Source organism: Macrotis lagotis, chromosome X (genome assembly GCF_037893015.1).
Source record: "Macrotis lagotis isolate mMagLag1 chromosome X, bilby.v1.9.chrom.fasta, whole genome shotgun sequence".
Classification (NCBI taxonomy): Eukaryota; Metazoa; Chordata; class Mammalia; order Peramelemorphia; family Peramelidae; genus Macrotis; species Macrotis lagotis.
In genome coordinates this window covers 151786094-151810596 of record NC_133666.1, presented here as the reverse complement: position 1 = coordinate 151810596, position 24503 = coordinate 151786094, and the positions used below count along the sequence as shown (strand labels likewise).

General features: G+C 35.6%; 1 protein-coding gene across 5 annotated transcripts in view; it reads left to right on the top strand.

Annotated features, from left to right (window-relative positions):
• The window catches only part of APC (APC regulator of WNT signaling pathway), a 148989-nt gene that overhangs the window by 107796 nt on the left and 16690 nt on the right, over positions 1-24503 (top strand). For all 5 annotated transcript variants that reach the window (XM_074200564.1, XM_074200563.1, XM_074200560.1 and 2 more), the window contains 6 exons: positions 716-1094; positions 2982-3077; positions 12044-12183; positions 13489-13566; positions 14672-14788; positions 22654-22868. In XM_074200564.1, the coding sequence (XP_074056665.1) occupies positions 716-1094; positions 2982-3077; positions 12044-12183; positions 13489-13566; positions 14672-14788; positions 22654-22868 (1025 nt within the window). The remainder of the gene's footprint in view (positions 1-715; positions 1095-2981; positions 3078-12043; positions 12184-13488; positions 13567-14671; positions 14789-22653; positions 22869-24503) is intronic.

Here is a 24503-nt window from a genome sequence, read left to right as displayed (position 1 = left end):
GAAGGTTTGGGGGAGGAAAATGTCTAGAGAAAAGTTCTAGGGTTGGTAGGTACTCACAAGGACTTTTCAAAAGAATATTGCTATTGATGATAAGGTAATCACTGAAATAGCTGCTCTTTAGTAATCAGGGTCCTGCACATACAGATAATGGTTTGGTAATGATTTTTTTATTTTCAAGTTATTTTTCATTTAATTATATATTCTTCATATCTTCATACCCTGGGCTTTTTCAAATTCTAATCTGAGTTTAAAATATTAATATGATTAAAATCTATAAGAAATATAATATACTCTGAATAAAGGAAATATCAAATAATCTAAGCCTATAAATCTATTTCAATATAACATTCTTCTACTCTAAAACACTTAAGGGCCCTGAAGCCACTGAAAAGAAAATCAAAATCCAACAGATATTTTTGGGGGGTTATTATTTAAGTTTATAATATCATATTCTTTTCAAATATGAATTGATTGTTCTGTGATACTTTATGTATAAAAGAAAGTACTTAAATATAATTATGATATAATTAGAATCTGATAAAGGACAATAATAATTAAGTACACATATTAATTGCTATACAGTCCAGATATTTAGATTGTGTAATCTACTGTGTAGTAAAAAGTGGTTACAGAAGCTGTCTCATTCATTACTTGATTGGATTTTATCTTTCAATATAAAAATCATAATTTTTTTCTAAACTCATTTGTCCTACAGGTGGAAATGGTTTATTCATTGTTGTCAATGCTTGGTACTCATGATAAGGATGACATGTCACGAACTTTGCTAGCTATGTCTAGCTCCCAGGATAGCTGCATCTCCATGCGGCAATCTGGATGTCTTCCTCTCCTTATCCAGCTTTTACATGGCAATGACAAAGACTCTGTATTGTTGGGAAATTCCAGAGGAAGTAAGGAAGCTCGGGCCAGGGCCAGTGCAGCCCTGCACAACATCATTCATTCACAACCTGATGACAAGAGAGGGAGACGTGAAATCCGTGTCCTTCATCTTTTGGAACAGATCCGTGCTTACTGTGAAACCTGTTGGGAATGGCAGGAAGCCCATGAACAAGGCATGGATCAGGACAAGAATCCAAGTATGTTAGAATTCATATTCTTAATTATTAAGGAAGTTATGACAGAGAAGAAATTAGCTTAATTTGTTTTAGTTTGTCTTCTATTCAACACACTCTGAAGCTCATATCAGAATTTAACTTTTCTAACAAGACATTGTGTTCATTTTAGTTATTTTTAGTCTACCATAATGAAGAAAATATCCAAAAATTTAATTACCAATAATTGAACAAACTTATAAAAAACTTATAAAAAAAAAGGTCATCAAGTAGTTAAGGATCAGAAACATTATGATAAGTCTTTTTATTCTCTTGATGTAAACTCAACAGTGCAACTAAGTATCTCTATTGAGAGTACATGATTTGTTAGAATAATTAATTTAGAGTCAAGAATACCTCCATTTGAAACCCAACTCTGACACTAGCCGTGTGACCAAGTCACATAGCTCTTGAAATTGTGACCAAGTCACATAGCTTTTGAAATCTTGTTTCCTCATTTGTCCAACAAAATGGTTTTTTTTTTATTTTGGTTCTTATTAATATTTTAGGGAACTCAAATACAAGCAACATTTCTGTTCTCTCTTAACCTCCTGGTTTATGGAGCAATAGAAGACACAAAGGTATATTAATAAATAGCACATGTGTTCAGGTTTAATTATAAGATTTTATTAAACTACTGTATGTGAGTCTTGATCTTTAGCTTAAATAGAACTCCAAGATGAAGTACTAATTCTTAATTATTAGGGAAGTTATAACAAATACTGACTGCTCCTTTTTTGCTAGTGTCAAGATGGTACAGAACTAAGATTTTACAAAATGATAAATACTTCCTGTGGTATTTAGTGGTTTTATTTCATTATTTGAATAAATATTGCCAATTAATCTGCAAATAACTGGTGCACTAAAGATGAGTTCTCATCCTTATGCCTACAAATACACTCTCTTTCCTTTGATTTTGTTGCTGTGTATATTTTTTGAAATTGTAGAAATAGTATATTTCTTAAATCAGAAAATAGATTCATCCTTCTATATTGGAATCTTATCCCTCCTTTATCTCAGAGAAGTCTAGAACTACAGTATAACTTGCTTTGCACTGTCAAATACATGATCACTGCCATTGTTTGGATTTACTTATGTGCTTTTCTTTATTATAAAGGTGGATTCACTTTAGAGGGGAAGTTTATAAGGAAATGAATAGTATAAAAATAGTATAAAAGCATCAATGCCTTGATGGGAAAAAATAAGATAATGGGGGTAGTCTATATTTTCACAGCATTATTTGATCTTGGCACACTTTATTTTTCACAGATTGGTTATTGGTTATATTTCTATTTGCTTTTTATTTACAGTTTCATATGTAGGTCTTTTTCAAAGAGCTAATAGCTATTCATTCTTACATGCTTAACAACAATATAATATTCAAAAACATTTTAAAAACAAATTACCATGGGCAGCTAGGTGGCGCAGTGGATAGAGCACCAGCCCTGGAGTCAGGAGTACCTGAGTTCAAATCTGGCCTCAGACACTTAATAATTACCTAGCTGTGTGGCCTTGGGCAAGTCATTTAACCCCATTGACTTTCAAAAGCCTAAAACAAATAAATAAATAAATTACCTTAATTACAGTTTGAAAAATTTTGTACAGAAATGTCTTAAGTATTTTTATTTTCTACAAAGATTGCCATCTGATGCTTCAAAAATTTTTATTACTGACCTGACAGTAGCTAATCTATACCTTTTGCCAAAGGCAGACAGAGTAGTAGTAAACTTTTTTTTATTAAGCCAGGTGTTATTAAAAGTTTTACAATAAAATTATCCTTAAAAGTACTTTTGAACAACTTAATTTTGATTGCTTCTGATCCTTTTTGATATACTAAAATTTTATTTTTCACATTCATTTTCTTTTTTTCAGTGCCAGCTCCTGTTGAACATCAGATCTGCCCTGCTGTGTGTGTTCTGATGAAACTTTCATTTGATGAAGAACACAGGCATGCAATGAATGAACTTGGTAAGACAAAACTATTTCTTAATATGGCTGAAGAATTCATAGAAAATTGTTGACTCATCTATAGACCTTCAATTATATTAAAAAATACAAAGCTACCTTCTCTTTTCAGCTGATTCATCTCCAAATTACTAAAATTTTTATTAAATTTGAAAACTACATTCTCCAGAGCCTTAAAATAAGTAATACTTTTTCCTTTATTATCATTTAGTGGTGAATTAGATGATAAAGATAATTTAAGTAGTTTGCATTGTGCAAATCTGTAAGCAAGAGCTTTGTTTCTAAGGCTTATGGTCTGGTGTGTCTCATTAGCTCTGCTCATGATGAAATGTCAATAGTATGTCATTTGACTTTTGTCTTTCATTATTTTCATGTCAAGCAATTTGATACTTTTAGGACAAAAATTATTTGATATACAAATACATTCAGTATTAATTTAAGAAAAATGCATGATTCAAAAGAGGGTTATTCATTTGAAGTCCTTTATTTTATCAAAGGCATTCTACAGGAGAATGTGTATGTGTGTATGCATATCTGTGTGCATATGTATATATGTGTTTATAAAATGTATGCATGGTACATTTGCATGTATATACATATGTATGCTTTAAATTCTTGTTTTTCTTATAGCAGTTTTTATTTAATTATATATTTTAATCAAGTCATAACTCCACAAGATGTGGGGGGGGGTAAAACCTTATTTTTTTACAAGAAAAAGGCATATAGGAACTCCTTATATCAAGGCACCCACCCAACAAATGACGCCTTAGTTATTTATGGGCACAGGAAAAACGAGATGTCTCATGGGAGGAGTAGCAGTCAATACCCTCCCAATTGGGGTGGCATGGGAGGAGGAAGGGAATAGTTAAGCAGAAGAAGGAGGAGGATTTGGATCATGGAGGAAGAGTTGAAAGGGTCTCAGCTGCCAGTTGTTGGTAATAGACTGGTTGGATCCAGAATGGACTTGGAGCCAGAATTATAGTGGACTTGCCTTCTTTGATTTAATAGAATTCAGATGCAAACGATTACTCTTAAGTGAGCTCAGGGGAGCTTCCTCTCTGGAAAAGAGCCACTCCCTTTACATTATGTACTTATTTTATTTATAAATTATGTCATATTGAGCCAGTTGATGTCAATTAGATTTTCCTTTTTCAATGTATGGTGCTGGAGCTCAATGAGCATTTATTAGGCACCTGCTATGTGCCAGGCTCTATGCTGAATAATGAAGGTGCAGACAAAAATAAATGGCTCTTGCCACTGAAGACAAGGTGTATCTTTATAGATTGTACAAAACAGATCATTTTGGAGTGAAGCATAAGCAAGTTAATCAGGAAAGGTTTCATGGACAAGGTGACATTTGAGTTCAGTCTAAAAGGAAATGGGATTGTAAGAAGCAAAGGTAAAGAGGGGAGTGGAATCTAGGTCTGGGGGACAGCTAGTGCAGAGGCCCAGAGATGCCAGGGAAATTGTGAATCTAAGGAATAACAAGAGTTAATAATACTTAGATATCACTTTAAGACTTGAAGAGTATGTTGCATAGATTATCATGTTTGATCCTCATAAATACTTTATGAGGTAAGTGCTATTATTATGCTTATTTTACTCTTAAGAAAACTGAGATTGAATGAAGTTAAAGTATTTATCCAGGGACATACTACTTGTATGTATATGATTCTGGATTTGAATTTGTCTTATGTTGCCATTGTGCTTCAGCATCTTCTCCCTTGACCCTTAAGGCCACCTTCTTTTAATGGTGAGTCCTCCTCAAACTTGTATTTCCAAGAAAGCCTCAGTAGGAGCCACCCTTCATTGTCTCCTCTTCAGCACACATATTCACACTTACCCTTTTTTCAATTCCTTTGGTAAGCTGTCTTTCACCATTAGAATCCAAGCTCTGTCTTTATGTATTTTGTACAGTCTGTGACTGGCACAGAGTAAGAGCATAATGAATGCTTCCTGATGTGACTATCCCAGTACCACTACCTAGATCCTTCAAATAGTATGAAGGGCAGTTTGCTGGACTCTGATATATAAGGAAAAGGAATAGTATGTTAAAAGTGGAAAGTTGAATTAGGTTGAGAAGGGCTTAAAAAAGTCAAATAAAGGAGTTTATATTTGATCCTAGAGGCAATAGGCAGCCAAGTGCTTTAGGATAACCATTTCAGCAGCTGGAGTGAAGAAAAATTTGAGGGAGGAGAACCAGTTAGGAGGTTGTTGCAGGAATTCAGGCAAGAGGTAATGAGCTAAACTACCATAGTTGTTACTAGGTACTGGTTCTCTTTTCAGTGTAATTATGCCCATACGCTCATTCTACTTGTTCATTTGCGAATTCCTCTTGACCCATCATTTAGTCTGTCTAATCCAGTATAGCCCCCCAATATTTGTCTCCTGAGCTATATTTGCAACCACTATGAATCTGAAGAATCTTATTCTGTATTTTTTTTGTATAATCTATTGAACTGTTAAGCTAATCCTGAGATATATAGCAAGATGAGCAGGAGTGGGGAACCTTTTGGAAGGAGAGAATTACTGACTCCCTAAAATGTCGCTATAATTTCGTATTAATTCCTTTTAAAGAATATTTTTAAAGTGATATATTATCAAACATGTTAACAAAACATTTAGAACACCACTTTAGCTCTTTAAAAGCCTGGCATATTTCTATGCACACACAGAGAAATACATATTTCCATTTTTAAAAATAGAAAAAATAGAAATATAAATGACCTAGAAAAGATTCTTCAGTTCACTGGATAGCATCTATGTAAAGATCCATGAAGAAACCTGGTCAAGAATTACATAGATAAAAATGGATCACACTCTTCAAAGAAGAAGAAATTCCCACCTCATTGAGATGACAGAACTCTTAAAGTGTAAAAACAGTTTTTATTACACACACACACACACACACACACACATACTCATATACATACATAAAATGTAATAGTGTCATATTACAAAATAAATACTGTTTAAAGGTCTATTTTTTTAAGTTATTTTATTTATTTAAGGCAATGGGGTTAAGAGTGACTTGCTCGAGGCCACACAGCTAGGCAGTTATTAAGTGTCTGAGGCTGGATTTGAACTCAGGTCTTCCTGACTCCAGGGCCAGTGCTCTATTCACTGTACCCACTAGTGTCCCTAAAGGTCTATTTCTAAAGCTTATATTAAAACAGGTTATAGTCATTCTTTTCAACTAATAACAAATTTAACAGTAAGCGTTCGTTCATTAAGCCATCTTTACATTGAAATGAAGTGATGGATAATTCTAAAGAAAGTACGACAGTTTCAAGCTCCCAAAATTTAATTGCTTCTTTTTTCTTTTTGGAATTTATAAGATACTTTTTTCCCCATAGAAACCATTCTTTTGTGGTGGTTAGGTTTCTACGACAGCCAGTCAAAGAATAATAAATTTATGAATTACTCCAAAACCTACAACCTGAGTATTTGTATATGTAAGCATTGCACAGAGAAAAATGTATGCACAGGTCTAATTTGAAGTTGTTCTTCAGTCCTAGCAGGATTTGTAGCCTCCTCCTACCACCATTTGCCAGTTAGCAGGAGGGCCTTTCTAGCTACAAACCCAAAGTAGCCACTCCTGATAGTGTTTTTGCAAGACAGAGAATTGGGGTGGGGTGGTGTCAAAGGAGATTTTTTTTTCCTCTTCAGAAAAGGTCAAATTCCAAAGAAATAGCAATGCTTATCTCTTGTTGGGTCTGGATGCTTTTGTATTGCTAAATGATCTTCTTCAGCCAACTTTCTATTTTCTAATTTTTATTCTCATTTCCTACAAATGTTTTTTTACATTAATAAAATATACTTGTTTACAAGTAAACAAAATACCCCTCCCCCCATGAATATAAATAGACTTGCTTGGGCGAAAAAGTAAAGGGGAGAGAAAAAAAATTAAAATTAAAAAAAATAATAGTAATAATTGTAGGTATGGCTAAGTGCCGCAATGGACGAAGCACCAGCCCTGGAGCCACGAGCACCCGAGTCCATATCCAGCCTCGTATACCCAATAATCACCCAGCCATGGGACATGCAAGCCACCCAATCCCCACTGCCCTGCAAAAACCAAAAAGAAGAAAGAAAGAAAAAAAAAAGACCCAAAATAAAATAAAATAAAATAGTAATAATAGTAGGGGTGGCTGGGTGGCAGACAGAGCATTGGCCCTTGAGCCAGGAGCACCTGGGTCCAAATCCGGCCTCAGACACCCAAAGATCATTCTGCTATGTGGCTCCAGGCAGGCCACCCAGCCTCACTTGCTCTGCACCCTTCCCCAAATAATAATAACAAAAAATGTGCTTCAGTCTTTGTTCCAACACCATCAACTCTGTCGTGAGTGGATCATATTCTTTATGATAAGTGCAACACAAAAGTTACTTCCATATTTTTCCAACGTTACCATTGCTGATCGCAACTCCCTCCTCTCTTATTTCTCCACTACCGTGTACTATATTTTCTCTCTTCTTTCACTTTGACTCTGCTGTAGGGTCGCTGAGTGGCACAGCAGACAGATCCCTGGTCCTGGGGCCAAGAAGCCCTGAGCCTCCATACCACCCCTTAGGCCCAGAATCCACCTGGCCCTTTGGTCCTGGGCAGGCCTTCCAATCCCAGCCCCTTGCAAGAAGTAAAAAAAATGTGTTATATCTGAACACTGTCCCCCCATGGTCCATCCTCTCCTCCTTTATTCACATCGCCACCCCTTCCCCCTGCTCCCCCCTCCTTCTTACTCCAGATGTCTATACCCCATTGAGTATATTTGCTGTTTCCTCTCCTAGACACCTCTGATGAGAGCAAAGGTTCCCTCATCCCCCCTTGCCTCCCCCCTTCCATATCATTGCAATAGCTCATTGTAATAAAAAAAAATCTTATTATGTGAAATATCTTGGACTATTCCCCCTCTCCTTTTTCTTTCTCCCTTTCCATTTCCCTTTTTTTCCCTATTGACTCCATTTTTACACCATATTTTATCTTCAAATTCAGCTTTCTCCTTTGCTTCAACTATAAAAGCTCCCTCTATCTGCTCTATTAACTGAGATGGTTCATATGAATATTATCAGTATCATTTTTCTATACATGCAGTTCATTCTCATTAAGTCCCTCATATTTTCCCCCTCTCCTCCAATCTCCATCCTGTATCTGAAGATCAAACCTTCTGTTCAGCTCTGGCTATTCCAAAAGGAACCTTTGAAATTCCCCTGGTTCATTGAAAGTCCATCTTTTTCCCTGGAAGAGGACATTCAGCCTTGCTGGGTAGTTCATTCTTGGCTGCATTCTAAGCTCTTTTGCCTTCTGGTATATTGTATTCCAAGCCCTACGAGCTTCCAATGTACCTGCTGCTAAGTCCTGTGTGATCCTGACTGCAGCTCCACGATATTTGAACTGTGTCCTTCTGGCTGCTTGTAATATTTTCTCTTTGACTTGGGAGTTCTGGAACTTGGCTATAATATTCCTAGGGGTTGGTTTTTTTGGGATCTCTTTCTCAGGGGGGGATCGGTGGATTCTCTCCATTTCTATTTTGCCCTCTGCTTCTAGAATATCAGGGCAATTTTCTTGTAGTGATTCTTTGAAAATGATGTCAAGGCTCTTTTCCTGATCATGACTTTCAGGTATTCCAATAATTTTCAAATTATCTTTCCTAAGTCTGTTTTCCATATCAGTTGTTTTTTCAATGAGATATTTCACATTTTCTTCTAATTTTTCATTTTTTTTGTCTTGAAGCATTGATTCCTGATTTCTGTTAAATTCATCAATCTCCCTGAATTCTATTCTTTGTCTGAAGGATTTGTTCTCCTCAGAGAGTTTTCTTATCTCTTTTTTCCATCTGGCCAATTTTGCTTTTTAAAGCATTCTTCTCCTCAATAACTTTTTAAACTGTTTTATCCATTTGACCTAAGCTGTTTTTTAGCATGCTATTTTCTTCAGCATTTTTTTGGATTTCCTTGACTATGCTGCTGACTTCATTTTCATGTTTTTCCTGCATCTCTCTCTCCTTTCTTTTCCCAGTTTGTCTTCCAACTCCCTCATTTGATTTTCAAAGTCTTTTTTTGAGCTCTGTCATAGCCTGAGCCCAATTTCTGTTTTTCTTGGAGTCTTTAGATGTAGTAGTTTGTGCTTCTTCATCTTCAGACTGAGTATTTTGATCCTTCTTGGGCTCATTTGCAAAATATTTCTCAATAGTCTTCCTCTTATTTCTTTGCTTGTTCATTTTCCCAGCCTAAGCCTGTTTTTGGGGAGCTTCCTGAGCTTTTGGGACACTCCCACAAGGGTCTCAGTTTGTGAGGTTCTGTTCTCCCTCCTGGTCTGTGAATGACCATAAGCGCCCCCCTCTGCCACGGGGCCTAGGTGGGGGGGGGGCCCACTGCTGTTCTATGGCGGGGCCTAGACTGGGATCAGGATCTTAATGTGGTCAGAGCCCCAGAGTCCTGTTCCGGAGGCAGAGGACAGAGCTCTGCAGTCTCTCTTCACTCCCCTCCCTCAGCTCAATGGGCTCATGCCCTGGGGGCTCCTGCTTACCGGCTCCCCCTGCTTCTGTTTCCTGGATTTGGGCTTTGGAAAGACCAAGCTGCTTTCTGTGTGCCCCGAGGGCTGGGCTCCACATGCTCACTCTAGCAGAGGTCCCCTGCTGTTCCCCCACTTTGTGCTCGGTGTTCCCCAGGGTGCAGCTCGGGAGACTCCCCCGCTGCTGTGAGCCTCGGCTCCCAGTGCCCTGGGGCTGCCTCCAGGACGCTGAAGTTCTTTGGCTCTGGCGGGCAGCCCCTCCGACCCCGGGGAGCAGAGCCTTTCTGCTCTTTTCCAGGTTACCTTGAGTAGGAGCACTACCTCACTGGGTCCCTTTGTGGGTTTTGTCTCTCGAAAGTTTAGTTAGAGTCCTCAGTTTATGAGTTTTTATCAGAGAGCTCCTAAGACTCGATCCGTTCATGTCGCCATCTTGGCTCCGCCCCCACAAATGTCTTCAGCCAACTTTTTTTTGGGGGGGGGACTCTTGAAGGGGATCTCATCAGCTTTAAGTAAGAGATCTTTTTGATTTTGAGTGACAATTTTAAATTACAGTGCACCTGAACCAGCTGTCCTAACAGAGACCTAGGTTGGTGAATCATGTGTGAATTTCCTAGCACAGGAGGTGGCTGAGATGATTTGAGATCCAGTTCCTAAGGAAACCACCATCAAAGGGGAGGGAATTAAAGTGAATAACAAGGGAAAATAAGGGAAGTGGGGATGAGAAAATACTGAAATTAATGATATAAGTACATTCCCTCTTTTAGATGTTCACCTATTCTCTATTAGCTGAACATTTCCTTACTCTGTCCTCTCCCATTGCTAGCTAGACCTGGGTATCCATAGCAGCTTCTTAAGCAAAATTCCCTGTCCTGCCTTTCCCTATATAGTAGCCATTACTGTTCCTCACTCTTTCTCACCTAACATATGCAATCAGTTGTCATATCATTTCATTTCTATCTCTACACTTCTTCATTCACCTAACAAACCATTCTAATTTAGGTGCTCCTCACCTCTCTCACTTGGTCTATTGAGTAGCATTCTGATGGGTCTTTCTCCCTAAATGGCTCTTCCTTCTGCCACATATGTGGCTATGTGATTTCCTCATTCAATAACTTCAGTGGTTCCCTCTTGATTCTAGGATCAAATATTATTTCATCTTTATCTCATCCTTGTATTTTTGTATTTTATAATAATATATTTATTAGTAATAACAGTACTTAAAAATTTATAAATAAGAAAATTATGTAGAGGAAGATATTCTCAAAATTTGTTTACTACTAAGGCTATGTGATCAAAAACGTTTGAAGATTCCAGGACCAAAGGCAAGATCAGTTTAGTATGTTATTACAATAGGTTGAACAAGAAATGATGAAGGCCTTAAACTAGTACTGGTTATTTAAATGGAAAGAAGGTAAAATATGAGAGATATTGTTAAGATAGAATTAATAGTGATTAAGATAGAATTAATAATACTACAACTGGCTATAAGAATGCAAAAGAGCAAAGAGTCAAGAATAGCTCCAGGGTTGCAAAGCTGAGTGACTGGAGGGGACCTGAGATATCATTGCTTTCAGCCCCCTCCTTTTACAAATGAGAAAGCAGGCCAATAGAAGCAGCAAATGGCAATGGCCAGAATTCAAACCCAAGTCTTTTGAGTCTAAATCCATTATTCTTTTTTGCCTATGGAGAATAACCTAAGATTGACTGAAAGAACTAGGGGTGTTTCGTCCATGCCTTCTTGATTTGTTGTTTTTTCCCTGTTGACCTCAATGATATATTGGATTCATTTCCTTCAGGGAACAAGGATGACTTAAAACTTCCTTTCTCAGGGGCGGCTAGGTGGCATAGTAGATAAAGCACCGGCCCTGGAGTCAGGAGTACCTGGGTTCAAATCCAGTCTCAGACGCTTAATAATTACTTAGCTGTGTGGCCTTGGGCAAGCCACTTAACCCGGTTTGTCTTGCAAAAAAAAAAAAACCTAAAAAAAACCCCTTCTTTTCTCACAATATAACTGAAAACACTGAAGCTCTGAAGCTATCATATAGGCAGATTTATTTCCCTCATTTCATTAACTGTTTCTTCTCAGTCCTTCAGCCTGAAAAAATTGTTCTGTAATTTTTCTCCTATTGACTTTTTGAGTACTCAGAAAAGCACTACATTTTCTGAATTGTAAGATTTCCCTGGGCATTCTTTTCTTCAGATCATATGTAAAAAATTTTATATGTGTCTGGACCTAATTTTGTTCATTAGAGATTTAATATTTAATTTCATTCAGGAAAAAATAATCATTTTATTTTCATCTAGTATCTCTTGAATTGAAACCAGTTCTTTGGCCATGTCAATGAAATTCAGATTGGATATAGAATCCAAAGATTTTTCTACTGATTAAAATGATGAAATTCTATTAATAAATAATCATTTTTCACTTGGAATAAATACTTTTATTCTTTTTTTTAAATAGGGGGGCTTCAGGCTATTGCAGAATTATTACAAGTGGACTGTGAAATGTATGGGCTTACTAATGACCACTACAGCGTCACATTAAGACGATATGCTGGAATGGCTCTGACGAACTTAACTTTTGGAGATGTAGCAAACAAGGTAGGTTTTATTTCATCTGGGGTGGTTTTTTAAAAATTTTTTCATTGTGTTTTATTTTTCCAGTAACATATAAAGATAATTTTTAACATTCATTTTTCATAAGATTTTGAGTTCCAAATATGCTCCTTCCTAAGACAGTAAGCAATTTAACTTAGGTTTTTTGTGTGGGTGTGTAGTGTGTGTATAATTATATAAAACTAATTTTCATAATAGTCATGGTCTGATAGAAGAAACAATTTTCAAAACAATTACAGTTTGCAAAAGGGAAAAAACCCTCAAAAAGTAAGTGAAAATAGTAAACTTCACTCTGCATTTATACTCATCAGTTTGTTGTTGTTGGGGTTTTTTTTTAACTGAGTGTGGATAACATTTTCCATCATGTGTCTTTTGAAATTGTCTTGGATCGTTGTATTGCTGAGAAGAATCAAGTCAGTCATAGTTGATGTTGTTATTGGGGTACAATGTTTTCTTGCTTTTAGTCATTTCACTTTTGCATTAGTTCATTTAAGTCTCTCCACACTTTTCTGACATCTGTCTGCTCATTTCTTATGGCACAATAGTATTCTATTACATTCATATACTGCAACTTGTTCAGCCATTCCCCAATTAATGGGTAGTCCCCCAGTTTCCAATTGTTTGCCACCACAAAAATCACTGCCTCAAGTATTTTTGTACATGTAAGTGCTTTCACCTCTTTTAATTTCATCAATTTTTAAAGGAGTTATCATGAGATCAGTGCAGTTTTCTATTTTTTTTGCTGCTTTTAATTTTACATATCACTCATTCAGTACTAATCAAGCCTTATCCTTCACCTTACTTGAGGAGTCATGTGGTTGATTAAAACCATTATGTAAAAAAAAAACTACTGCAGGAAAAGCCTATATATGTATATATATATATATATATATATATATATATATATAATCAAGACTTTATCTCTTTGAAAATAGAATCTGTGGGATTCTATTTGTTTAAACACAAACTACTAACTGTACTTCTTAGAGAGTGACCCAGGAAAATGTAATGATATACACACTACCACATTGGCTACATTGGAACTCTTTTTTTTTTTGAAATTCTGCTTTTGACACATAATGGGAACTTACTGTCTAACTGGGGCAAAGGCATGGAATCTGTTCCTTCAATTTTATAAATTGTATTTTATCCCTTCTTGAGCAAAATGTCTTGTGTGACTAAAATGAGACTGGTATTTTAAATTTCAGCTCCAAAATCAAAATATCAACCAATACTAATCATGAAATTACATGTTTTGCTGACCATCTCTTCTTTTCTGCTTATTTTTAGGCTACTCTGTGTTCTATGAAAGGCTGTATGAGAGCTCTCGTGGCCCAATTGAAATCTGAAAGTGAAGACTTACAGCAGGTAACAATTTATTAAGGGGTCAGTTGTTTGGATTTGGGTTTTTATTTTTTTTAATAGATAAACTATTCCAAAACTGAAAGTTTTTGTTCCAGTGAACTTCAACCCCAGGGATAGGCTAGCTAAAATTTAGTGCTTATTAAACTTCATATTTAAGCAAAAACCTTAGCAAATATGACAGGTACCTGTCTTTTAGTATTTTGAGGGCAATCATTTTAAAAAGAAATTAGATTTACCTTGTTTTCAAAGGGCAAAAGCAGAGCAATTTGGTAGGAATCATGAAGATATAAATTTAGACTTGCTAACAAGAAAAATTGCTTAACAATGAGGGTTCTTTGGTATAAGTAGCCTGAAAAAGTAACAGAATTGCTTCTCCTTAGAGGCCTTTAAACAAAGAATGGATATAACCACTTATAGTCTCATGGGAATTTTTTTATTGTTTTGTTTAAATGAGCCAAAACAGTTTGAAATCCTGTGATTTCTGTCCTTGTTCTTGACAGACTCAGATCTTATTCCATATCATCTTCCTCAAATGTCTTCACTCTCCCTTTTCCTGATTTTTCTAAAGTACACATCTGTCCATGTAAATCCCCTATTCATAAAAACTCCAATAACTTCCTGTGGCCTCTAGGATCAAAAATAAGTTCCTCTGTTTAGTTTTTTTTAAATGGCTTTCTACCTAATCCCAACGTACTTTTCCAAATTTATTATATTTACTCCCCATAGCCAAATTGACCTTCTCACAGTTATTCAACACTCAATCTTCTATCTCCATGTCTTTTCATTACCAATCCTACTGCCAGAGTGCCTTCTTTCCACATTCCCCTTGCCATTAGAATCCACTTGTTTTCCTCAAAATTTTGTCAAGTACACCTTCCAACCTAAAGCTGTTTCTAATAGTCTAACTACTGCTGCCCCCATTGACATTGTATTCATTTTGTAAATAATTGTTCATCAAATTTTAGTGTACCCCAATTGGATTTTTTCCTTTTTTCTCTTTCTATTCCAAATGTTTAGCACAATACCTAGTTCATAGTAGGTCCTCAGTAAGTGCTTATTGATATAAAAAGACAAATGTTCTTAAATGAATCCTTTGACTATTTTGCAGGTCATTGCAAGTGTTTTAAGGAATTTGTCTTGGCGAGCTGATGTGAACAGTAAAAAGACTCTGCGTGAGGTTGGAAGTGTAAAAGCTTTAATGGAATGTGCTTTGGAAGTTAAAAAGGTATGATTAACTAGCTTTAGCAATGCCTTCTCTAAAAATCCTTCACTTCCCCACCATGTCCAACCCACCAGTCTTCTATTTTTGCATCACTCATCCATTACTTATATTAGGGGAAAGAAATTATATTGACTAAGAATGGCATCAGAATATCTGATATTATACTGCAGTTTTTTCTCATCTTTCAAAGTATGAAACACTAATGATTATGTTGCCTAGAAATCTGAGAAAAGAGAGTCATACTTCTGTCTTTCAGGAAGCATATCAAAAACTCTCTTTTTGATTGAAAATCTATTTGTGTCAGTATTTTTTTTTTTTTTTAGATTTTTTGCAAGGCAAATGGGGCTAAGTGGCCTGCCCAAGGCCACACAGCTAGGTAATTATTCAGTGTCTGAGGCCGGATCTGAACTCAGGTACTCTTGACTCCAGGCCAGTGCTCTATCCAATGTGCCACCTAGCTACCCCTTGTGTCAGTATTTTAAAGGATTTATCTTAGCATGCTACTTCTTAGAATCAGAACAAAGTCCAGGTTTTCCTTAACTGGAGGGAGCCAGGTGGTATAGTTGGTTAGAATGCCAGACCTAGAGGCAAGAAGACTGGAGTTCAGATGTAGCCTCAGACACTCATTAGTTAACTGTGTGATCCTGGACAATTGCCTCAATTGCCTAATTCATTGGAGAAGGAACTGGCAAAGCACTCTAGTATCTTTGCCAGGAAAACCCTATAAATATATACATGATCAGAGAGTCAGAGATCCAGACATTCTTTAACCAATCAATTCAACGAGCACTGAAAAAAAAAAGCTGTCCTTGTCTTTTTTGCAGTTTTTCTGATTTCATCATGTTTTACATCAGATCTACTCACTTTTTAGACAATTATCAGGTCTTTGATAACATAATTACTTCTGTCAAGGGTGGTTTTGCTTTTATTTTTCAAATCTATCTTCTCTTGATCATAGGTCATAAAGTGCTGCTAGAGAAAGTTTCATTGTTGAATAAACCTATCCAGTTTTATTGTCCAAATTTTGACAAGTAACTTTGTGCAATTCCTATATTCCATAGGCTACTCCTCATTGTTCTAGATATTCCTATTTCCTTTAATCTTACCCTCACTGATTTGTGACTCTTGATTTTCATATTTCACCAAGAAAGTAATATCTATCTTGCATGAATTTTCCACATATACTTGAACCCTTTAACTTCATCTTATTCCTATCTACATCTATTCTCTAATCTTTTCCTTGAAATTTCAGGAATAGATATCTTTTTTTTTCCTCTTAGATTACTATCCACTGCTACTTCAAGACCTTCAGAGATATTTTCTGTTTTTCCATTTTGGCTGGTTTCTTTCCATCCAAAATTTTTAAAAAATTTTGTTCTGAGCTTAACACTCCCTTAAGAGCATTTCTATAGATGGAATAGAAAAACAGCATTGTATATGAAACTGGATCTGCATATCATGCTGCTTGCTTTTTTTTTAAAGTTCATAATAAATTCTACATGTTACTTTTAAGACCTTATCTGTGCCTCCTCCTTAATGTCCCTGTTCTCTTCTGTGTGTTTTTTAAAATTTCTTTTTTGGGGGGGTAGCATTATTGATAATTCCCTCAGATTTCTTCTCTGCTTTTTCCTCCCTTTTTCTGTTTTTTTTTCCCAAGGCAGTGGGGTTAAGTGACATGCCCAAGGTCACACAGGTAATTAAGTGTCTGAGGTCAGCTTTGAACTTCGGTCCTCTTGACTCCAGGACCTGTGCTCTATCCACTGTGCCACCTAACTGCCCCTCTGCTCTTACACCCAATAAAGAGTATAAGGAAATTTTAAAATCAAAACAAAAACCTCTTGTGACAAATAAAGCAGAATCAAAAAAAGCTAAACCGCTTAAGAGTCATGCTTAAAAATGAATGTCTGGGGGTGGCTAGGTGGCGTAGTGGATAAAGCACTGGCCTTGAAGTCAGGAGTACCTGGGTTCAAATCCGGTCTCAGACACTTAATAATTGCCTAGCTGTGTGGCCTTGGGCAAGCCACTTAACCCCATTTGCCTTGCAAAAATCTAAAAAATAAAAAATAATAAAAATAAAAATAAAAATGAATGTCTCCACAACCTCTGTCAGGAGATGGGTATGCTGTATCATAAGTCCTACAGAGACTTGGAAGGCCAATTGCATTGAGCAGATCTCTTCAGTCCTTCAGAGTTCTTTTTCTTTTCAGTATTGTAGAGTTTGTATAAATTGTTCTTCTGGTTCTGAGCATTTTATTCTGCATACTCTACTTCAGTACTCTCTCTCTCATCATTTCTTATGATGCAATAATTTTCTGTATATTCAAATGCTCCAGTTTGTTCAGCCATTTCCCATTTATCTTAGAGGTCATTTGAGACCACCTCCCCTTAGAGTCTAGTTCTTTACTTTTTCTTTTTTCCTTCTCTTTAACATATTATCTCTTTGTTTTATTTGTGTCTATTCCCTCCCCTGAATTACAATCATAAAAACAATGGTTAATTTATTTTTTTAATTTTTTCAAGGCAGTAGGGTTAAGTGACCTGCCCAAGGTCACACAGCTAGGCAATTATTAAATGTCTGACTGGATTTGAACTCAGGTCCACCTGACTCCACTGTTACCTAACTTCCCAACAATAGTTAATATTGATGAAATACTTTGTTCTATCTCATTTTATGCTTTCAGTCCTGTGAAGTAGGTGTTATTATTATCCTCATTTTAATGACAAGGAAACTCAGGCTGAAAATGGTGAAGTGATTTGCCCATGGTCACATAACTAGTAAATGTTTACTGGAGGATTTAAACTCAAGTCTTCATTAGTTTTCAAGTACAGCATTCTATCTCTGTTACCTAGCTGTTTCCCTTTAAATACTCCCAGATCAAATTATCTCCCTTTGGAATTTGATGTATATATGTTTAGTCCTTAGTTTTCTGTTTCAGATAAGAGTCAAGTTCATCCGATGCCCAATCCTGCCACTTTGTTTATATACACATCTCACATATTCCAAGTATGAGAAACAATCAGTTAGACCCCATCTTTTCTCTCTTCTGCACACTAAAGTATATTCCTTCTTTTTTTACCATCTCTTATCTTCTCTTTTAACTCACGAAATAGAACCATCCCCAAGGACCTTTTTTTTATTTAATTTCCTTAGTATCCTCTAAAAACATTAAAGTTCTGAAGAAACCCTTGTTCTTTGTCCCCCAATAGAATGTAACTACATTACTATTCAGTTCCTTCCAGTCACTTAAATAAATTTACCAGGTTTGGTATCTCAATACCCTTGTGTTTCTATTTCAAAATTCCTACTCAGCTTTGATTTGTTTTCTTCAGAAATGCCTGAAAACTTTCAGTTCCATTAAAAGTTCACTTTCAGAATTATCCTCAGCTTTGCAGGGTAACTTCTTGGTTACAAACCTATCTCTTTTGCCTTTGGGAAATTATATTCCAAGATCTCTTCTCCATTCTACAATCTTACATGATGAAAACTATGGTTCCTTGGTTTGTGCTTCTTTCTGGATACTTGCAGCATTTTTTTCTTTGACTTTTGGATATGATGTCTTTTGAGGTTTTCTTTTGAGATTTCTTTCAGGAGGTATTACTAGATACTTTATATCTTTACTTTGTGCTCTGATTCTGATAATTTCTTCCAATAATATCAATTCCACTCACATAACAAATTTTTCCCAGTTGATGAGAATCAGATTCAGAATAAAATACCCTTGATTGATTATCTTTCCCCTCAAACCTTGTCTCTTCCCAATTTCCCTATTTCTGTTAAGGGCACAACCATCCAATACAATTAGCTAAGTTCATAATATGAGAGACTTTCTTAACTACTCTTATTTCCTCACCCCTCAGTTAAGGGCAGCTAGGTAGCAGTAGTGGATAGTGTCAGACCTGGGATCAGGAATATCTGAGTACAAATCCAACTGCAGACATTTACTATCTGTGAGACCCTGAACAAGTCACTTAACTCCAGTTTTGCTTCAGTTTCCTTATCTGTAAAATTGGGGGCAACAGTTGCAGCTTCCTCTTGAGATTGTTGTGATAATAAAATGAGATTATATTTGTAAAGCACATAGTAAGTCCCTTAAATGTTAGCAATCATTATTGTTATTATTATTATCAAGTCTTGTCAACTTTACCTCCATAATATATCTCCCATCTGTCCTCTTTTTTTTTTCCCCACCCAAATGGCCAGGCTTCTAACTTACATCCACGCCTGTAGTTTCTCCTTTCTTTAGTTAGTCCTCAGCAAAGCTAGGGAAAAGAGGTAGTGCAGAGTGCCAGGCCTGAAGTCAGAAAGACTCCTCTTCCTGAGTTCAAATATAGCCTCAGACATTTAAGTAACTGTGTGACCCTGGGCTTATCTTTAAGTTCTCTCAGTTTCCTCATCTGTAAAATCAACTGAAGAAGGAAATGGCAAGCAACTCCAGTATTTTTACCATGAGTCATACACAACTGAAAAAAATTAAAAATTGAATAAGAACAACAGCAAAACTACAAATGTATATTCCTAAAGCACACCTGACCTTGTCATGCCCCTGCTCAAGAAATTCCAATGGCTCTCTTATCACTAGGATAAAACATAAATTCATCTATTTTAAAGCCTTTCAAAATTGGGTAACAACATATCTTTCCAGATTTAATAAATATTTCTCTTATTTATATATTGTATATTACATCAAAACTGACATGCTAACTCTTCCTCAAAAGCAGCATTCCATGAACCTTGCAAAAACAGCCTCACATTCATGAAATATGTTCCTACTTTAACACATAGAATCTATAAAAACTTAGTTCATCACTTTCTGTAAATTGTCTATCCTGATCTCCCATTTCCAGTTGCTAACACTTTTTTTCCTGATTTTTTCCTAATTATATTTTATGTATTATTTTTGTATATATTTCCTCCTAATAAAATCTAATCTCCTTGATGATAGTCCTGTTTACTTGTGTCTTGGTTTTCTAGTTGTACTTAATAAATGCTTTTTGAGTTGATTGGTTCCTTCACCCTGTAAATGATGAAATTTATCATTAATGCTTATCAAGAAATGATTAGCTGTTCTATTTTTAGTACAGAGGGCAGTCCAACAGGTGTTCAAATAATAGAATCTTTCCATCACTTCTTTAGTTTTTGCCAAGCTTGCCATCCATTTCCTGAACTTTTCATCTATTTCTTCTTTTTGTTCACATATTCTGCAGCATACTCCAATGATAATATCCCTTGTTTCTTCTTTAGTTAATTTTTATTCAAGTGTTTAATATTTGCCTCCACTGTTTCCTGGGTCTCTTTCCTTGAGTACATCTTAATATACAATAACATCACTTTGCAATCTTTAACAGTGCTGTCTAGGTTATTTCTGGCTATATTATGTATTCCTATGTGGATCACCGGGGATTAGGAAGTCAAGTTCTTTATCACATCTTGAGTAAATTTTCCAGAAAGTAAAAAAACCTCTTTTGTCATTATCCATTCTACAAATAGCTGCATTGATATCCTTTAGCAGGAAATGAGCAACTACCACCACCCTTTTTTGTCAATCTCTTACTCTAATTGAATGGTCTCTCATTTGTCAATCCAAATGCAAAAAACTGTAAGTTCAGTTCAAAAAGAAGAAAGACAAGAATAAGAGCCTGCTGAAGGAGCTAGTGCCCATGAGTACTCTGATCATGGTTCTCAAGAACACTGAAGGAGCTAGAGAAGAAATATCTAAGGAAGCTGAAGAATCACAAACTGAGTGAGCTGGAACAGTTTGCCAGCACCATTGTCTCCCATTGTAGCTGTATACCACCAAGAAGAAGCTGATGATGAGATCACTGGATGTTGTAATGTCCAGTAGACCTGCCACTTCCAGCTATAAATCAATTTCCCCTAAAGATAAACTCCCAGAAATTATGATGCACTGAATTGATGAGAATCTCTTGATTTTGTTAAACCAGCATTTAAGCTTTACAGTTTGGAATTAGAGAACCAGAAACTCCTTTTATGAAAGTCATTAGATTTCAGACCTGGCCCCACACCATTTCTGCTTGGACAAGGAGTTAGCCATCAAAGAAAGGCTTTTAGTTATTCCTTGAATTGATATGGAATGAACTTCCCAGCACAGCCAGGGAAAAATTGCGCAAGACCATTTTGGATTGGCCATTGGATCTGTCCTGTCAGACTGATGTGGAGATGGTAGTAGCACATCACGTTAACAGAAACAAACTTGTAAATCCTGTGATCCTTACTAGGAAAGAAAATTTCATCTACCATTTTTTTTTTAAGTTCAGTGCATAGCAAATTTTTTCAGAACTGTTAAAATTATTCTCATTCCCCTTCTATTCCCTCACCCTTTACCAAAACCACATATGATGTGTTCTTAATGCAGAATATATATTTACCAAATGCTATGACCAAATAACTGTGTAGTTGAAAACTTCTAACCCTGCTCCATTTAAAGTGCACATTGGGATAAAAGATGATAGTCTGCATTTTTTACTCAAAATTAGTGAACCCAAATAAAATTAGAACACTATGTCCCTTTTGATGTCTTCAGCATCTTTTGTATATATATCAATTCATAATATCCTTGGTGGAAACTATTGTTATTTCATACTCTCACGAATACCCTCACTCCCCATCTTTATTTATTGAAATCCAACTCATTTTTAAAAAAACCAACTCATTGTCACATGGTTATTAGTCTTTCCCTTAGAACTTCTTGAATACTTTGCTTCATAATTCTCTGCTGCAGTTATCAGATATTTTTGTATATTTATGCTGTCCTTGTTGGAATTTTATTCCCTTACTAAACTGTAAGATTAAGAGATTATCTTATCTAAAGGGGCCCTGTCTTATCCAAATTTTGTACTTTGCCATCACAATTTACTCTATAAGGGGCGGCTAGGTGGCACAGTGGATAGAGCACCGACCTTGGAGTCAGGAGGACCTGGGTTCAAATCCAACCTCAGACACTTAATAATTACCAAGCCTTGGGCAAGCCACTTAATAACCCCATTGCCTTGAAAAATCTAAAAAAAAACCCAAAACAAACCAAAAAAACCCCCAATTTACTCTATACAATAAGCTCTTAATAAATTTTTATGATTTTCTATAACTGATTAGATATTATGACTATTTTGCAAATTCTTACTTGAGATTGATATTAGTTAAAAAAATATTTGAAAGTCAAATTTTCACCAGTCATAATGGTCTCTGTATTACTTAGAATATGACTGTGAGTACCACCACTTGGCTTATTCTCTTTCTCTCTCTCTCCCTCTCTCTCCCTCCCTCTCTCTCCCTCTCTCTCTCTCTCTCTCTCTCTCTCTCTCTCTCTCTCTCTCTCTCTCTCTCTCGTCTTTGCAGGGCAGTGGGATTAAGTCACTTGCCCAAGGTCACACAGCTAGGTAATTATTAAGTATCTCAGGTTGGATTTGAACTCAGGTCCTCCTGACTCCAGGACCAGTGCTCTATTCACTATGAAGCCTAGCAGTCCCCACTTCCCCACTTGGCTTATTCTCATGTCATATTTTATCATTTTTTAAAATTAGTTTATATATTATTTTCTTGACAATAATGCTCTTTTAATTTTTATAAATCTGAGTATCATTTTAGTGTTTTATCATTTTAAGTCATTGAAGCTGTTCCTTCATAGAACTGTTTAATGTCTAGATTATTGTGGTTTTTAGGTACATTAATAATTTTATTTTATGTTGATTTTTAAAAATAAGAATGATCTCTTAATTTCCCTTTGATATTCAAAGGTTTTAAAGTATTAAAAAGGGAAAGGGAAAGGGAAAGTGAATAAAGAAAATTATAAGCATCAGAGATAAATTTTTTATCTTATTATATGTTATGTGTTTTTTTTTTTTTTTAATAGGAATCCACTCTCAAAAGTGTCCTGAGTGCCTTATGGAATTTGTCAGCACATTGCACTGAAAATAAAGCTGATATCTGTGCTGTTGATGGTGCTCTTGCATTTCTGGTTGGCACACTAACTTACCGGAGCCAAACAAATACTTTAGCCATCATTGAGAGTGGAGGTGGGATATTGCGGAATGTGTCTAGCTTGATAGCCACAAATGAGGAACACAGGTATATAGATTAATAATAAATATGTATAAACATATGCATATTTCAGAATGAACTTAAATAAAATTTTAATTTCATGCTCAAAATATACTTATGAGCAGATATCTTATTTCAAAATGAATTTAAATAAAATTTCAGTTTCTTACACAAAAATGTATATGCTTATGAAGAAATAACTAAGAATGTATTCATATTACTCAAAGAAAAATTCTTGGTAAACATGTAGTCTTTATTTTTTAACATGCAGTTTTAATGTCAAGAAAATGGTTAACACATCTAATACTTGTGTAACTAAACAATCTAAAGTGTCAAAGATTCATAGAACTTGGGAATATAAAATTAAATGTAGTTTTGACAAGGTGGTCTACCTTCTTCAGCCCTCAAAAAATAAGACATTTGCAGCATGCAATGTATATATAAAGAGGAAAAATATAATCATTAACCCAAGATAAAGGAATATTTGACCCTATTAGGAAAATTTATCAGGAGCTGAAGGGTTTAATTTTATTGATGATGATGATGATGGTTCAAATTCTTGATGCTAGTTATAATCTTATTTAATCTAACTGTTGAATATAACCAATTATGGGGACTACTAGAATATCAGAAGGGTTATTCAAACTACAGGTGCACCTAGAATCCCCACCCCTCTGTTATATACTTGGGAAAATGAGGGGAGAAGAAGGAAAGTGGAAGGAATGATATTGTTGCAGAGTACAGGAGCTAGGAGACTCACTAAGTGTCTGGCAAATTCTAAATCTACTCTGTTTTTCTAACTTAATACATTTGAGAGAAATGTTAAGACCAGGTTCAGAGAGAATTCATCTGCTATGCCACTGATGCCACAATAGGTCCTCAACAACTAAGTCAAAAACCTGTTGATATTGAAAAATATTGGTATTCGGCAGTTTCCTTACTTGCCAGCCTAGAAACAATTGTACTAAAGAATTTTGGGCAGGGTCTTCTAGTTTTAGTCTTCTCCTTCTCTCTTAGCAGGGAGGTTATTTAGTTATCCCAAAGAAATATCTTAAAGAGAATTTGAAAATTTCTCAAAATTAAATGATTTTAATTCATATCAATATTTGTGTGTGCATGTGTCTGTCTGTATGTGGATGTGTACTTATAATACAGCACTTCTTTGATACCAAGAAGAGAAGATCTGAAAAATCAAGGAAGTGAAAAGATTAGGAATTTGTGACTTAAAAAATCCTCAATACATTATACCTCATGGTACCCTCAGTGCACCACATATAAAGAGGGTTGCCTATTGATTTTTTCCACTCCTTCCAAGAAATGTAAATAGCGTAAGATACAAAAGAAATCAATTATATCAAAATGTAAGTTTAAAAGTATTTTTCAAAAAGTTCAAACTCCTCAGATTAAGCACCCCATCTTACCCTCTGTACAAGCATATCTTTTTTTTCCCTCCCCTTATCCTGGGCAAAGGGATATTCTATTTTATGATTTTGAAGAATATTCTGGTATTTAAATTTGAAAGTACTGGTATTTATAAGTTGTGTGTGTTTGTGTTTATGTGCGTGTTTCTGTGTATTTTCACTTTTAAAAACAAGAAAAATGGACCTTGGGGAAATTAGATGAGATAGTAGAACAGAATTTTTATATTTACCTGTTCATTTT